The 15,050-nt window shown below is 37.7% G+C and overlaps 7 protein-coding genes across 7 annotated transcripts; 2 read left to right on the top strand and 5 right to left on the bottom strand.

The window, feature by feature from the left end:
- Nucleotides 1-52: 52 nt before the first annotated feature.
- On the bottom strand, nucleotides 53-1,308 carry BDF20DRAFT_993980 (protein prenylyltransferase; the record flags this gene model as incomplete). The annotated part of the gene is made up of 6 exons (XM_053085395.1): nucleotides 1,154-1,308; nucleotides 965-1,079; nucleotides 508-888; nucleotides 368-430; nucleotides 307-340; nucleotides 53-283 (listed from the first exon to the last, which is right to left on the bottom strand). Exons 1-6 carry the CDS (start codon nucleotides 1,257-1,259, stop codon nucleotides 53-55), a joined length of 930 nt encoding a protein of 309 aa, XP_052936907.1. The 5' UTR covers nucleotides 1,260-1,308.
- A 4-nt stretch (nucleotides 1,309-1,312) lies between these two features.
- Nucleotides 1,313-3,119, bottom strand: BDF20DRAFT_862655 (uncharacterized protein). The gene is made up of 5 exons (XM_053080620.1): nucleotides 2,963-3,119; nucleotides 2,784-2,896; nucleotides 2,482-2,682; nucleotides 2,256-2,395; nucleotides 1,313-2,194 (listed from the first exon to the last, which is right to left on the bottom strand). The coding sequence occupies exons 1-5, from the start codon at nucleotides 2,999-3,001 to the stop codon at nucleotides 1,566-1,568; spliced, it is 1,122 nt and encodes a 373-aa protein (XP_052936906.1). The 5' UTR covers nucleotides 3,002-3,119; the 3' UTR covers nucleotides 1,313-1,565.
- A 667-nt stretch (nucleotides 3,120-3,786) lies between these two features.
- Nucleotides 3,787-5,254, top strand: BDF20DRAFT_818127 (uncharacterized protein; the record flags this gene model as incomplete). The annotated part of the gene is made up of 4 exons (XM_053077324.1): nucleotides 3,787-3,843; nucleotides 3,924-4,439; nucleotides 4,508-4,553; nucleotides 4,602-5,254. The coding sequence occupies 4 exons, from the start codon at nucleotides 3,787-3,789 to the stop codon at nucleotides 5,252-5,254; spliced, it is 1,272 nt and encodes a 423-aa protein (XP_052936905.1).
- Nucleotides 5,255-5,963: 709 nt separating this feature from the next.
- Nucleotides 5,964-7,097, bottom strand: BDF20DRAFT_911943 (uncharacterized protein; the record flags this gene model as incomplete). Its single annotated transcript, XM_053083899.1, has 3 exons — nucleotides 5,964-6,142; nucleotides 6,212-6,332; nucleotides 6,408-7,097. 3 exons carry the CDS (start codon nucleotides 7,095-7,097, stop codon nucleotides 5,964-5,966), a joined length of 990 nt encoding a protein of 329 aa, XP_052936904.1.
- Nucleotides 7,098-7,870: 773 nt separating this feature from the next.
- Nucleotides 7,871-8,939, bottom strand: BDF20DRAFT_862639 (uncharacterized protein). The gene has a single exon (XM_053080619.1). The coding sequence runs from the start codon at nucleotides 8,918-8,920 to the stop codon at nucleotides 8,135-8,137; it is 786 nt and encodes a 261-aa protein (XP_052936903.1). The 5' UTR covers nucleotides 8,921-8,939; the 3' UTR covers nucleotides 7,871-8,134.
- A 2,588-nt stretch (nucleotides 8,940-11,527) lies between these two features.
- BDF20DRAFT_818590 (armadillo-type protein) lies at nucleotides 11,528-12,205 on the top strand (the record flags this gene model as incomplete). Its single annotated transcript, XM_053077386.1, has 2 exons — nucleotides 11,528-11,644; nucleotides 11,711-12,205. The coding sequence occupies 2 exons, from the start codon at nucleotides 11,528-11,530 to the stop codon at nucleotides 12,203-12,205; spliced, it is 612 nt and encodes a 203-aa protein (XP_052936902.1).
- Nucleotides 12,206-12,419: 214 nt separating this feature from the next.
- BDF20DRAFT_834368 (uncharacterized protein) lies at nucleotides 12,420-15,006 on the bottom strand (the record flags this gene model as incomplete). The annotated part of the gene is made up of 3 exons (XM_053078731.1): nucleotides 12,420-12,718; nucleotides 12,794-14,099; nucleotides 14,182-15,006. The coding sequence occupies 3 exons, from the start codon at nucleotides 15,004-15,006 to the stop codon at nucleotides 12,420-12,422; spliced, it is 2,430 nt and encodes an 809-aa protein (XP_052936901.1).
- Nucleotides 15,007-15,050: the final 44 nt, after the last annotated feature.

Genomic DNA, 15,050 nt, shown 5'->3' with positions numbered 1-15,050 from the left:
AAGCCGAACATTAAAGATCTTCCGAATCGAAGCACACAACCCGCAGATTTTATTATCTGTTCAACATTTCTAACTTCTGCTTTCTAAAAGACCAATATTTCTCTCTGATGATATCTTGTTTTTCTGCTAGTTCCTGACACATAATCAGAGCAGCAGGATCAATCGTGGTATTTCCATTTTTAGCATTTTGTTCGTATATATCCACATAAGTACTTAATAGAAATGGCGATTGTATTTTCGAGTCGATGAGTTGCTTCAAAAAGGGTTCAATGGTATTCAAGGGCTTGTTTGTCTTTTCATGCAGACTATCGAATTATAATCAATACTATGACCATGAAGGCTCCATATTTGAAGGTTGAAAACTTACGCTTTCAAATATGACCAGCTGCTTGAATTATTCGGCGCCAATGTAATCTGCTTCTTTGCGAATCTACATACAGTTAAGCGAATGATGTTAACCGCGGTTAAGTGATCAATATGTTATTAACAAATAAACCGTAGTGTTACTCTATTTCTGTGGCAATGTTTTCGTCTGTAGGTTTTTGTGGATTGTTAAACAGAATGAAAAATCTGTGATTCCACGCTGAATTATTCCTCACGTCCAAGACCAAGAGATCATTTGTATAGGCTATTTCACTCTCCCAAAATTTAAACCTTTTCACAACCCACTGTCGATAAGACCATGCATGATAATTTTTTGGATCCTCATCCAAAATACTGTTGATGAAAGGGAGTTCTCTCGTTCCGTTATCCAACTTATCGACAATGATTTGACGGTGATGCCAAATTTGATAGTTTTTCATTTGCGCTGGCGCTATTTCGTCAATAAAATTGAGTTCTTCTTCTAGATCAGCTTTCAAAGCAAAGAGGATCTGTTGTCTGTAGTTCCTATTTCAAGGTAACCAATTTCAGTATTGAAGTAAACGTACGTGTCTCGAAAGAATTGAAGGAGTTAAAAATTTACCAGACAGTATAATGCGCTGGATTCATTTCAATGATGTCCTCTGTAAGCTTTAGGGCTCGTTCCGTTTTTTCATTTGTGCGAGTCACTGCTCTAAAGTAATCCATAGCATCAGAATCTAAATTGAAAACAATATAACTTGTTTGTAAACTATACTCCAGAAGTTAACAGTTTGCTTGAGAATATACTAACATTCTTTAGCATATGCTATAGGTACAAGAGGATTTGGTCCATCATCTTGACGTATAGGTGTCACATCGTTCCATTCAGGTCTCTCACTATATAACATATCACTCATCTTTGAAGTATGTCGATTAGAGAAAACATGGTAAGGACGTTCTGGAATTAAAATTAAAAAAAAAGACGCGTGTGTGTTTCTGCATGCAGTAACAAAAAAGTATAAAAACCGTCTTTTTCCTTGAGCGGGCTATCTTTTTTCTTTTATTTTCTTTATAAACTTATTTACAAATGATGATCCTCCATCCTTGTTCAGAGCAAATAGTATGTATTTGCAAAGCTGAAAAGCTGGAGTAGGCCAATATAAATTCCTGGTCCTTCCTGGAATATGTTAAAGGCTGATGTGAATAGGTTTTCCCCAATAATTTCAATCTTCTTCACTATCACTGCCATAATTCGCCAAGCTTCCCAGAGCTCCTGTCGCATTTTGAGGTTTACTGATATCCTTACTGCTCGTTACAGTATTGTTTTTCGAAAACTCCTTCAAGTTTGTAATTACTTTCTGAGGAATGATACCTCCTACTTTCTCTGATTCGTCTATTCGTTTCTGCTGTTCCTGTAGTTGTTGATAATATTGCTGATAATAACGATCGTAATCTTCTTGTGAATATTCATAAGTCGCATTGAAATTGTACGTCGGAGAAGCTACAGTCTCTGATTCGGCTTTCTGTTTCTTTGAACTTTCCTCTAATTTCGCTGATTCATCTTTTTCTAATGCCCTCTTGACAGATGTAAACTCGGCGGGCAGTTCTGCTTCATTATCTTGCTCGTCAAACTCTCCGTTCTCAAAAGCTTCCATAGCTTCTAACATTTCTTGCTCTGAACGGTCTTTCATATTCAAACGATTGGCTGCTTTAGGATCTGCAGTTGCCCAGCGGACATTGAGAATCTCGTTATGTTCTAAACTTTGGTTCATCATAGCCTCCCTTGCGAATTCAGCATTTGCCCTAGTTTTATAAGTAACAAATGCAACTCCACGTCCTCTCAAAATCCTAACTAATATTTGTAGTTCATTAATAATTGAAGGATTAGGTCATTCTTTTTATATTGGTACTACCTCTTTCTAAGGGCCCAAATTGGCCAAACTGACGTCTAACAGCATCCTCTATGTCTTTTGTCTGTGCAATTCGACCAACGTACAAAGTTCTGTTTTCCCGCATAAAACCACCTACGCCGCCCATATCTTGACGAAAATCACTATTTGACAATCATTATTGCGTTAATATGCTAAATACTTGGCCTACTATCGTTAGATAGGCATGGGCAAAATTTTTGCTACTTACGTGAATTTGTCACGTCCAAAACAATCGATCGTTGTCTCTTTCATATCATTTTCTGTAGGAATCCGGTGCCACATTGTACAATTGTGCCCTTTTGCACACATGCCTTTGGCAAAAAATAAGCAGAAGTATGCATTTTTGTTCTTTGAGCCGAGTGTCTCGCCTGAATCTCTAGCAATATTGACTTTGAACTTTGGTCTCACGCTTTTCAGTAGTTTGTTATAGCAAGATTGATCAACGGAAGGTTAGCTAAAAATTGCAAAAGTAGTTACAATTATAATGTTTCGATTATAGTGTGTCAATACCTGTGTCTATGAAAATCTCTTTCCAGACCAGAGTAACGATGATGCCAAATGTTATATGTTCCTCCTTCAGGTCTCTTTTCTCTAAGATATTCATCAAGTTCAGCTTGGGATACCTAGAAATATTATACTAGTTTAGTCTACAGTTTTTACTATCCATTGCCAGAAAAGGTTTACTTTACTTGTACACGTGCAGGCCTCATTCTCTGTGTGTTGTCCATGACGATGGTTGCTCCAGAACGTTGATCGTTCAAAAATGGATATTTGAAAAAAAAGCGAGATAAAAAGCTAAATAAAAGCAACCCAAATTTCTATTGGCTAATAAATCTGTCAAAGGTGTAAAAAAGGAAAGCTGCGGCATTCATCATTCTGATTACTTTTATTTCTTCAATTTTTTTTTGTCTTTGGAGAAATGGAATCAACCAGTGCACAAGCCAAGGCTTCTTCTACAAACTCTAACGATAGCACTTCACAATCAGGAGTTCATGACAAGAAAAAGCGTAATCACCGTCGCCGTAACAACAAGAGTGACAAAACCAACGTTGGCAGTAGCAGCAGTAGCAAGAAGGAGATAAACGAAGCGCGTGATAATTCTGCGAAAACCGAAGAAGGACCAAGTATTAGTGCTGAAGGGCACTCTACAAGGGAGAGGAACGAAAACAACAGTAACACTAAGAAGCAAAAGGAGACTGTAAGGAGAGGTAGGAAGCCGCAACAAAAGCGTCAACCACCAGGAAAGCAAACCAAAGAGCAGCAACAAGAGCAACGACGAGAGCTCTTAAAACGACTGAAAACGTCACTACGAGCAGAAACAGAAGAAAACAATGACCATACAAAAAACGACGAAAAGAAAATTGAAAAAGGAAAGGAAAAGGAAGCTGACAAAAATGATACTGAAAGGGAAGAGATTGATGAGGATACAGAGGAGGATGAAGAAGTTTGCTTTATCTGTACTCGGCCCATTGATTACTACGCTTTAGCACCTTGTGATCATCGTACTTGCCATATGTGTACTTTAAGGTTGAGAGTGCTTTATAAAACAAAGAATTGCGCTTACTGTAAGGTAAGGCGACAACTAATCTACAGATATGCTTGCGTATATGAGCCTCCTGATTATTAAACACAATAAGTAATGCGCAATAGGTTGAAGCAGCAAAGGTAGTTTTCACAACCAATGGAGAAAAGCCGTATGAGAACTACAAACGCGAGGATACACCTTACTACGATAAAAAGTATGGCATTCGTTTTGAAACCGAAGAGATGTACAATGAGACGCTGGTTTTATTACAACACAATTGCCCAGATATGGAATGTGAAGCAGATGCCTTTGATAGTTGGAATGAATTAAAGCGTCATGTTAAACAAGCACATCAAGGCAAACTACTGTGTGATTTATGTTTGAGGAACAAGAAGATTTTCTCACATGAACATACACTTTACACCAATGCTCAGCTTCCGAAGCATTATCGAGAGGGTGACGCCTCATTTAATAAAGAAGACGAAACTGGATTCACAGGCCATCCAGAGTGTGTCTTTTGTAGAACAAGATTCTATGGTGGTGATGAGTTGTTTGAGCATTGTAGAATCAAGCACGAGCAATGTCATCTTTGTGTGAAGCACGGTATCCAGCATCAGTACTATGCTAATTATAATAGCTTGGTAAATACAATAGTCGTAAAGCTGGCATCATCAGAAATGGAGAGATTCTAACTGATTTATAACTGTAGGAAAAACATTTCAATGAGGAACATTTCTTGTGTCAATATAAAGAATGTTTGGATAATAAATTTGTTGTGTTCGATACAGATATTGATTTGAAAGCGCATGAATTAAACGAGCACAGTGGAACACTTTCACGTCAGCAAAGAGCCAAACAAAGCCGTGTTGATGTGAACCTAAGCTATTCGGGCGAACAACCTCGTACAAACAGTAGGAATCAGCGTGCTGATAGTAGCAACAGTAGCCATACTGGTAGTAACACCCCAACCTTATCAGCTGCTGATTTTCCCAGCATTGATGGTCGTCCAGGGCCAGCTTCGTTGTTGGTCTCTCAGCGAGCTGAAAGCGGGATAACTGAAAGAGAACATTGGCCCTTGTTAGGAGAAGAACCTCGCACAGATAGAAGCGGAAGATCATCGCCTGCCGTCAGTAATGAGCCGGATACAAGCATCGTATCACGCCATGCAGCTGCATTTGATCGAGTGGCGAATCTTTTGAAGAACGTCGAAAACGTTATTAAATTCCGTCAATTGATTACAGGATTCATCAACTTGAGCATAGATACGGCTGCCTTCGTAGATAAGGTTTATGAACTGTGTAAAAAAGATCCAGAATTCACTGCCAAGGTTCTAACAGCGGCGAATGATTTGGTTGATGATAAAACATTAAGATCTGATGTAATTCAGATATGGAACAAAATGAAAAATCCAGTGAGTTTCATTTTCTTAAATATTACACAAAACAAAACTTCATGATTTAACCGATTAAAAATTATTCATAGGAAGCTGCTACGACACCTCGTGTATTGGTTGTTAATCCAGCGAGCAGTAGTAATCAATCAAGGCATCAGAATTCGAATAAGAAAGCGACTGGTGTTTGGGATAAAGTAGCATCAGCTGCTATGGATGCTGGTGCTAGAAGGACTAACTTGCCACCAATTGGAGTCTCGAGGACTCCATGGAGTGGTTCTTCTACCCCTCAATCTTTTTCCGGCACTGACTTACAAGAGTTATTCCCTGCTTTACCTAGTTCGTCAACTCGCAGTTCGCGAAGAGCTGACATCAATGCTATTCTTAGAAAGCCTAATACAAATCAATGGGCTGAACCCAATAGTCCTTCTTCAGGATTAACACCGGCTACAGATTCAGAATATTCAGATATAAGTGATACCAATACTAATAGAAAGAAGAAAGGGAAGAAGGGTAAACAAGTTCTATTCCGTGTAGGCTTATAGCGCTGTCTGATGCTGCAGCTCTATAAATAAGCAGTATAGAAATTTTAATGAAAAATATGTATAATATATATATTGTGTACATAGATATTTACTCATGAATAAATGTAATATATATTGAAGGGTATCTCTAAAACGCTTAGAGAACAATAGAATCAAAAGGGCAAGATTATAGTATTGGTATGATATAATGTGGATACATTACGTATTTTACGATGGATACATTACGTAATTTACGGAGGAGTTTGATGATCATCGTCTGTTAATGTACTGGAGCTTGTTGCTTGGGCCATTGAGAAAGGTGAAAGGATCATAGAGCTTTTAGTTGAAGAATCTGTTTTTTTTTCTGTAAAGTCCCACAATATATTCAAAAGTTCTGGACCCAAGGAATATAGATCGAGCATAAATTCCTCTGAGAGAGATAAAGAAATGTGTGAATACTATGCATGAAACGGCGTGAAGGGGATATAGTTTTTCATACCATCATTTTCCTCAAACAATGTATCGTGTCTTTTGTGGTTCGTCACAATGTATCTTATCTCCTCTATCTGTTCTGGTGAGCTCATACTTAGGCGCTTCGCTAATTCCAGAATATCGACACCCTATACCAAGCTAAAAGTCAACACAAGAACACTCAAAAGTTTTGATGTAGTATTATGATTATTCGGAATGCCTACCTCTGGTAATCCCCATGCTGACCGAATCGGCTCTTCTTTTCCTTTATAATGTATGGCGTTGACCTTATCCAGATCTTCCGTACTATATATCTCATCTACAATAACCCCATCCTGCAGTGCTGTTTTCTTTGTTAGTCTATATCCATGCATGCCTCTATATAAGTCATCTGATTCATTACTGTACTCGTTCAAAAAATGGATATGACTATTGCTAGTTGTTGACGGTGATGCTGCTGCTGCTAACGATGCCGGGTATTTATTGTTAACAGTGTAATTAAAAGTAATAGGCGTTAAAGCTGTTGCTCCGTCATTGTTATACAGTGCTGGGGAAGAGGCACCTGGGGGTGTCTTGATCTTTTTGTTGGCTACAGCTCCTGTTGTAGAACCTGAATACGATGTTGATGAAGATGGACTCGCACGCCGTTTTTTGCTAGAGGACCCATCATGATGCGTATTGGACGTAGAAGATGAATCTGGTATTTCTATGGTTAATAAACGTAGTAGCTCTGTTGATGGGTTGGTGAATACAATTCTATGCATAATGGTATAAGTATGATCACGGAAATGGAGATCAAATAAAATGTTTTCAGGTTCTGCCAGATTGTTGGTAAAATATAGGACAACACGCATGTCAAACTCCCCCCAACCTTTTTCTTGTATTAGATAAGGCTCTTTCGTATAGACTGACATGATAGAATTTGATTGTTAAAATTTGCAATCCAGATTAGAAGATCATGTTCTTTACCTCGCACTGGTTTTTCAAACGTTGGATGTAGGTAATATTCGACCCGATCCAGCAAGTGATTCAACTTGCCTCGTTTCTCGCGATTATTGTCAACGGCTACTAATTTCACTTTCCAATTTCGCCATGGATGTCCTTCTGCTGCTTTTGCACTGCCCTTTATAATATGGTTCTGACAAATAATTTTTATATTTTGGATATACTCATTCTACAGACAGGGAAAACCGAACCGTATGTGTTTAGATTCACAGGAATAAGTTGTTCCTAGACCATTGCATTCGCTTCTAATTACCATTGGCTGCTACAAAAAAGTTCCTCGTATGTTTGTATTGTTTCTGCTCGCTACAGTAGGTGATAAGAGATCTTCTAATTTGCAATGCTGATCGGCCTGACTTGCTTGTCTTCTTTAGTCTACTTAACAATTAACTTTTGAGAAAAAAGGAGTTAAGCTTATCCAGCGCCTAAAAGCAAAAGCAGGAATTGATTGAAATAGCAACTCATTGAAAGAAAAACTTACAAAAATAAATGAACAATATGGTACAAGAAAACTCAAATTATTAGCATAGTGGCAATAGATTGTCACTTGCACAGTTTTTCCGAAAAGAAATAAAAAAAAGAGAGAATGCGGTGTGGTTGTGGTACAGAAACACAGAATCAATTGAAAAATGGGTCCTTCTTCATCACCCAGCTGACGTCAATCTCCGCATAGACTTTTACTATATGTTAAGGCGGGCGGAAAGACAAGAAGCTGTTTCATTGCTATTGGCGAAAATCTGTTTTCTCCCATCTCTTTTACTCTAAATGACGGTCAACAGTTTTTATTGATACAAGCAGAAGTATTAATCTCAAAAAGCAAGTTTACGCTTGGTTGTGTTCTATCACGAAAGATTCAAGGGTTGCATATATAAGGTAGTAGTATGTTTAGTTTACGTTGAAGGAAGGTGGTAAAGCTATACATTGTCGGCAAGTCTTCCTCGCTTCTCGCTTAAGCCTCTAATCCCATAGCTTCTTTCAATAATCTTTTCCTTTCTTCAATTTCTGACTGTCCCATGACAGTATTACTCATCAGTTCCTCGTAACTAGAATGCACTGACATACCATCTTGCTTCAAGACATTATCGACGACTTCATCCAAGTTTTCTAACGTTACAAAAGTATTGGAATGCTTATACAGTGCTAGAATCCGTTTACATCTTTCCTGGCTCTTTTCCGCCTCCCATTCCTTTCTGTTATTCTCCTTCTGAATTTGTCTGTTATCATGTGCTTTTTGCGATAATGTATCTAAGTGAAGCATTTCAACTACTTCAGCTTCATGTTTCTTTTGTTGTTCTTTTTCAGCAAGGCGCCTGTTTTGAATTTCATGTTCTTTATCTCGATTGGAAGCGATCTTTTCTCGTTTAATAAGTTCCCGTTGACCGTGTAAAGCTAAAAGTTCGTGAGCATGCTTATGACGGGCTTCCGTAAGAGCTTGACGATAGAGTTTTTTGGGGCTGGTAGTGCTTGTGGTTTGTTGTTCTACGTTTTTCTTTGCGTTTTCTAAATGCGATGGAAGTGATGTGCCTAAATCGCGACGTTTTTTGGTAGGCTTGATATCTTTGCGGGAACCCTCAGGCGGTGCAAACCCCGGTGCATAACCTTTACGTCCTGGTATATATTCGCTTGCTGAAGAGGAAGAGGAGGATGCATATCGCAATTGTGTAGCTATAGCAGCTATTGTAGTTGATGGTTTAGCACTTGAACCGATACGAGTAAAAAGTGTAAGAGCTGGCATATTTAACTGAACGACGAGCAAAAAAAAAAAAAAAAAAAAAAAAAAAAGGCACTTTGGATGTAAATTGTGGAGGGGCTGTTCTTGATTGCCGTGACAAGGGGTTCCAAAATGTTTGACAGGACAGACAGTGTTTTTACTTAGTTTTCGGACTTCAAAGTCCATTTTTAATGACAGACTTCTTCTTGGTTTTTGCGGACTCTACGCATTCTTTCATCCAATTACGTATATTATCATCTTGCAAATCACTGTATACAGTTTTTTAGGATAGATTTTGGATTCATCAAAGCAAAAAAAAAAAAAAAAAATGATCGCAGAATAATGTATAATAAGTTTCCAAATCGAAATACGGATATTTATGTATAGTAAAAGATGCATACATGAGTGTAAACTTTACACAGTTTATAAGGTAGATTGCACGCGTAATGGAAGACCCAGACTGCACGATCTTCTTTAAGGCTCTTTATATACTATAAATTACCCCAATCGTGTAGAATTAATAGATGTATACTATACATAATAAAATAAAATACACGCATGATAAACAAAAGGATGTTGGCAATTATCTGCTGGGACGAATAACTGGAGCTTAAACGAATAATAGATACTCTATGTTGTTAAAAGAATGTCATACAGGCAATCGTACGTAATTAAAACTATTTCAATTAGATTCTAATTGCTTTATCAATAAACCCACATCTCAAACATTAGTCATTTCCATAAAACGAATATCGGCACAGAGCATTAAATATATGAAGATCTGTAAATCTCACATGATTATTAAACAGCTTCTTTTTATTTTCTTACCGTATGTACTATGTCACAAACCCTTTCTCTTGATTACTCCCTGTAGAGTATACGCAGCTACCCGGAGCGGGTGGACTTGCAAATTTATCCATTGGTTGATTCAGTAAGATAAATATACAATTAGAGTAATTATATCCGTCTACTTGGCCAAAAAACCCGGTTTCCCAGTGGAAGTACGAACGGGTAGCGCGTCCATTAATCGATAAAGGCTTAAGAATTTCCGTCATTGATGCTGATTTGCAAAAGTTAGGCGATGTTTAATATGAAAATGCAATCACCAGTAAAATTTAACAACAAAACAACCAAAAAGAAATCAACTTGTCTAAATTCAAACAAATGGGCTATATCGATAAAATGAAGTACTTATGTGAAAAGTTTGAGAACAAAGGAGACGCTGATTCTATGAAAGACAAGATTGCAGCCCGTTTTCAACCATATCTATCACAACTCATGATCCATCTACAACCATCTATGACAAGAAAAGAGTGGGAGACGTTGATACTAAAAGCCAAATGTAAATCGAAAGGTGATGTTGATAAGTTATTATCATACTTTTACACCGATGAAACCATTATAACTCCAACATATCCCTACATCAGGTAAGCTTTAGCATTAACTGTTGAACTTTGATCTTTCGGTCAGCTCTTGCAAAATGATAATATCATATCATGGTACAGAAACCATGTCTATTCAGCAGTTTGGAACAATGCATTTTACACGATTAGTGGGTTCACATCTAAAAAAGCTGAGTGTTATTTCAGTATAGCTAAGAAGTTAGTGACGTCAAAAACCAACGGATTGACTTTATATTACGTGATATAAACAGCAATTTTGACTAGTTATCAACTGAGGGAAAAACAACGTTAAAAGGTTTAAAAGAAGACTTTGTTAAAGGAAAACCCTTACAAAATCCGATGCTTGGAAATGAAAAAATAAACTTGGTAGTGTAAGCATTATGAAAAGATTCGAAGCCATAATTGCCAATGGGAAGGTTTGAACTTATGATATTTGCGACTAGATATACTTCGAAGTAACACCATTGGCCAGCTATTTTTTTCACTGCAGACTACGGATTACCATCTCAGGAAATCCCCACTCTTAACTGCTGCTGTAGGTTCTCTCTGATCCAATGGATGTCCTCTTCTCACTCACCAACCTTTTAGTTACCCCTATTTTTATTCTTGATCTCAAAGGGCTTTTTGATTATTTGTATGTAAACAGTAGGATCTGCTAAGGGCAATTTTATATGACCATTGTACCCGTTGGATTATCAAAATGAAAAGAAAAAAATTAATTTGTCAATAAAAACCTCTGCGGGGTTCGAATTGATGATGGCTCTCGAATCAACCAGAAGAAATCAAAGTAAAAAAAAAAATGTATAAAAAAAAGTTTGATATACGATCGCCATTCTTTTTCTCCGTTGATCCTTCATCACACTGTTTTACCATGGAAAAACTACTACAATGGGCAGTCAATAACAGCGATAAAAATGCTTTAGCTGAGCAAGCAGAAGCTATTCGAAGTGGTAAAGCAGCTGCAGATCCCTCTAAGTTTGATCCCAAAATTCTTGAAGCCATTTTGGGTAAAGACGATGCAACACGTATGAAAGGTAAAAGAATCGCAAATTTCATTGCTTCACTATTACATCGATATTTAAAATAATAACTGATGGGATACTCCCTTTTTGCAGAGGCTGTTGCTTGTATAAGTGATCCAAATGATACTGTCGAGAACAAGGAAATAGCATTAGATAATTTAGAAATGTTAATCGAAGGCATTGATAATGCTCGTAACATTGAAAATATGAAGTTATGGCCCGATATCATCAAGCAATTAGCATCTGAACATCCTGAAGTGCGTAAAGGAACTGCTTGGGTCTGTGGTACTGCTGTTCAGAATAATCCGGAAGCGCAAAAAGCCGTAAGCACTATCAATATTTGCCTTTGCTGTTGTAGTGTTGAGTGAAGATTAACAGAAAAGTCTTAGTTTTTGGATAATCAAGGCCTAGAACCGTTATTGAAGTTATTGAAAGATGAGAACAAAGAAGTTCGTAGTAAGGCTCTATATGCAGTCTCTGGTTTTCTGAAGCATTTCGCGCCTGGCGTAGCTGCCTTTGATCAATTGAATGGTTTCACCACCCTTCATGATATGCTTAAAGATCCTGAAATAGACCCCAACATGTTGAGAAAAGTTGTATTTCTGTATAACAGTTTAATTTTTGACGATCAATCGATTGGTTTGACGCAACGCTTTTTGGAAGACGGTACATTTGAAGATTTACAAAAGGTCTTGGTGAAATATACAAAGGAGCAAGACGATGAAGATATGGTGGAGAAAACACTAAGAACCATCCATACATTGGTTACAAAGGCAAAGATGAGAGTGCCGGATGAATTGAAACAGCATTGTAAAGATGCTCGCGATAAGTATGGAGCAGATAACCTTGCATTAGTAGAAGATGAATGGAAAGATTTATTGTAAATAAATACCTGCAGCCTGGCAGTCATGTTTGAATACATTACCTTTTATATACAGCGAAATAAACTTTGTAAATATTATACGTTCAAAAGATGAGTAGTATCCAATGTATTAGTTTTCATACATGCTGATGGCAATGGTAAGCGCAAATAAAGAAAGACAAGTTTTCTCTGAGCGTATTGGATGTATATGAATATTACGAAAATTTCTTCCTCTTTTAAGCAATTTCATTCACATCACGATAAGCAAAGTTGATATTATGTATCTCTTGACATAAAACGGGCCAAGAGATGCTCAGTTTTCCTGTCTGTTTCTGATCCAATCGTAGCATTTCGTACATAAACTTGAGGTTGGGCTGTATAATAACATTCAATCGACGAGCTCTTACAAATAAATATGCATGCACCAGACGGCAGTTTAAATATCGCATCACATAAGCGATGGTAATAGCAGCACTTCGACTAACACCGACACGACAATGAATTAAACAGATTCCATTATTCACACGAGCATTCTCTACAGTGTACAAATTTCAACATTTGTTAGTTTCTTTTATCGTATAGAGCTTCTCAAGAACATAGTGATGTTTACCAACAAACTGTATCACTTCTTCCAGCCTAGTTTCAATGGAATCAATGCCGTCATCATATAAATTGTCCAAGTACAGAAGTCTGAAATTCTCGGTGTCAAGATTCGCATTTTCTCCTACACTGACAACATGCGTAATGTTCAATGCTTTCAACATGGAAGGGTTCGTAGCATGGTTCAAATTGCCCAGATATAAAAATGGTAATATCTTAGAAGGAAAAGAACCCTCGAAGCGCGGAGAAAAGAACCAAGGATAGCGTTCTTCTTCTTCTTTTGTAGGTGAAAGCTGTACTTTAGCATAAACGGCTGACTTTGTGATAAATTCTTGACTCTTTTCATCGATTGCCGAGGATAATGTATTCATCAATTCTGACGTTGCAGTATTGCTGCTTGCACTGCTGCTATTATTATTGGATACAAGATTCAAAAAGGTATCACTTTGCTTTACGCGGCTTTCCTTAATACTAGCTCCATCAATAGTTGGTGGGGATGTCATTTTTGAACGTTGAATACTTGCTTCTTCAACTGCTTCCTGATCGTCCGTCTCCTTCATTTGTGCGTCGCCATCTCTTGCAAACGACTTCTTCCCTTTGTTGGTATCACTACCTTTGTGTTCGTCAGCATATCCTATTTTCAACTGCTTCAGTACTGCTGTGTTACTCGTATCTTCGTCATCTTCGGCCACCATATTACTTTTTTTTCTCTTTGTCTGTGGTTCGAGCATTTCTCGACCTTCAAACAGCAATTTTTCAATTTGTCTCAATGTTTTCAAGTCCGTTGCGTATACAAAGAACGATCGTAACCTTTGTAAATAAAGGTAGGCTTCGGGTAAAGATAGATTCTCACGGTACATGATCCACGTCAAGCCCAGTATGCTGGTTTCCGTGTAGCCGTCAGGACAATGAATTAAAATACGCCTATTCTTTTTGTCGGCCTGTTCGTGTATGAAAGCTAGAAGGTGAATAAGGCGAGAGTAGAAGGTGTCAAATTCTTCTTCGGGGATATTGGACCCGTAGGTGTCAAAGTGGATGATCTCAGGTTTTATGTCGTCATTAAGGGTTTCACTGGCTAAGATAAGGGTGGATGGAAGAGGCATGTCCGCAAGATCGTGAGCATCGATGCATATGGTAAATTTATGAGGATTGGTATCTTGGAATATATCATCGTCTCCTTCACTGTTATCATGAGTCGTATTTTTGTGGTCCTGTTCAATCCCTGAGTCGTGATCTATGTGAATGCTATTGCTAGTAGCATCACTCAGTACAATATCTTGTGTTGATACAATGGGAACATCTTGAGTATTACCCAACTATGCATTTAAGAAGTAATGGAATACATATTAGTGAAAGCACGAGGATACTTACATTCACAAAAGATAGAGAGAGACGTACCCAAACATTTGGCGTAATTTCGCTTGCTTTACTCATTTCTCTCATTTCATTACTTTCTAATTCATAAAGATCTCTTTTCTGTAACAAAATACCATCTGAATTATACAAGACGTATTCCGGATAACTTTGTTCAAATATCCAAAAATTAGTGTCCTCTAGGACAATGATTTTGTATTCAATATGATTGGCCTGCAGTACGGCCCTTTTGCCCGCAACTTTGGCTACATGATTTAATTGATCTGCTCTTTGTTGGAATAGTTTACGTTGTGCATGTGCCATTTTGACTGCTAAATTATTCGCATTATGACCGTAAAGGATCAAATCACACAAGGTCGAAAACCTCGCTATCTGATTTTGGAAGTTTCTTAAATTGATAAGGGAAGAGATATCCCGTTTGGCTGCACGACTGTTACTATTTGGATTATTGTTGATGAACTCTTCTGAATCGAGATGTATGAGCTGCTCTGGTAGAACAGAATCCACTAAGCGAGCGCTTATTCCTCTTCTGTTTTTCTTGTCCTTTGACGTTTTATTCTTATCGCTTTCCATATACTGAATATCATCGTTGCAATGCACAAGCATAAGTCCCCGATAGTTCGGTGGTAAACACCGCCTCACCCCAAAAAATAGATTCTGTGCATTGTTGTTTCCGTCCACGCCATGAAGCCACGGAAATACTACGTCGTCTGGTGGTAAAGGGAATGATCTGTAAGCTTCGTATACTTTGACAAAATTATTGACGGATATTGTGTAAATGTTTTCATGCTTATGATTAAGCAGTTCGGCTGGAATATCAAAAAGTTCGTGCTGCCTCGAAGTTGACATGCTGTTGGCTTTTTTTTTTTCAAGAGTACTACTATACTAACGAC

This window comes from Mycotypha africana (assembly GCF_025528875.1).
Source record: "Mycotypha africana strain NRRL 2978 chromosome Unknown BDF20scaffold_4, whole genome shotgun sequence".
NCBI lineage: Eukaryota > Fungi > Mucoromycota > Mucoromycetes > Mucorales > Mycotyphaceae > Mycotypha > Mycotypha africana.
The sequence above is the reverse complement of the archived record's forward strand: the minus strand, read 5'-3'. Positions and strand labels throughout refer to the sequence as shown.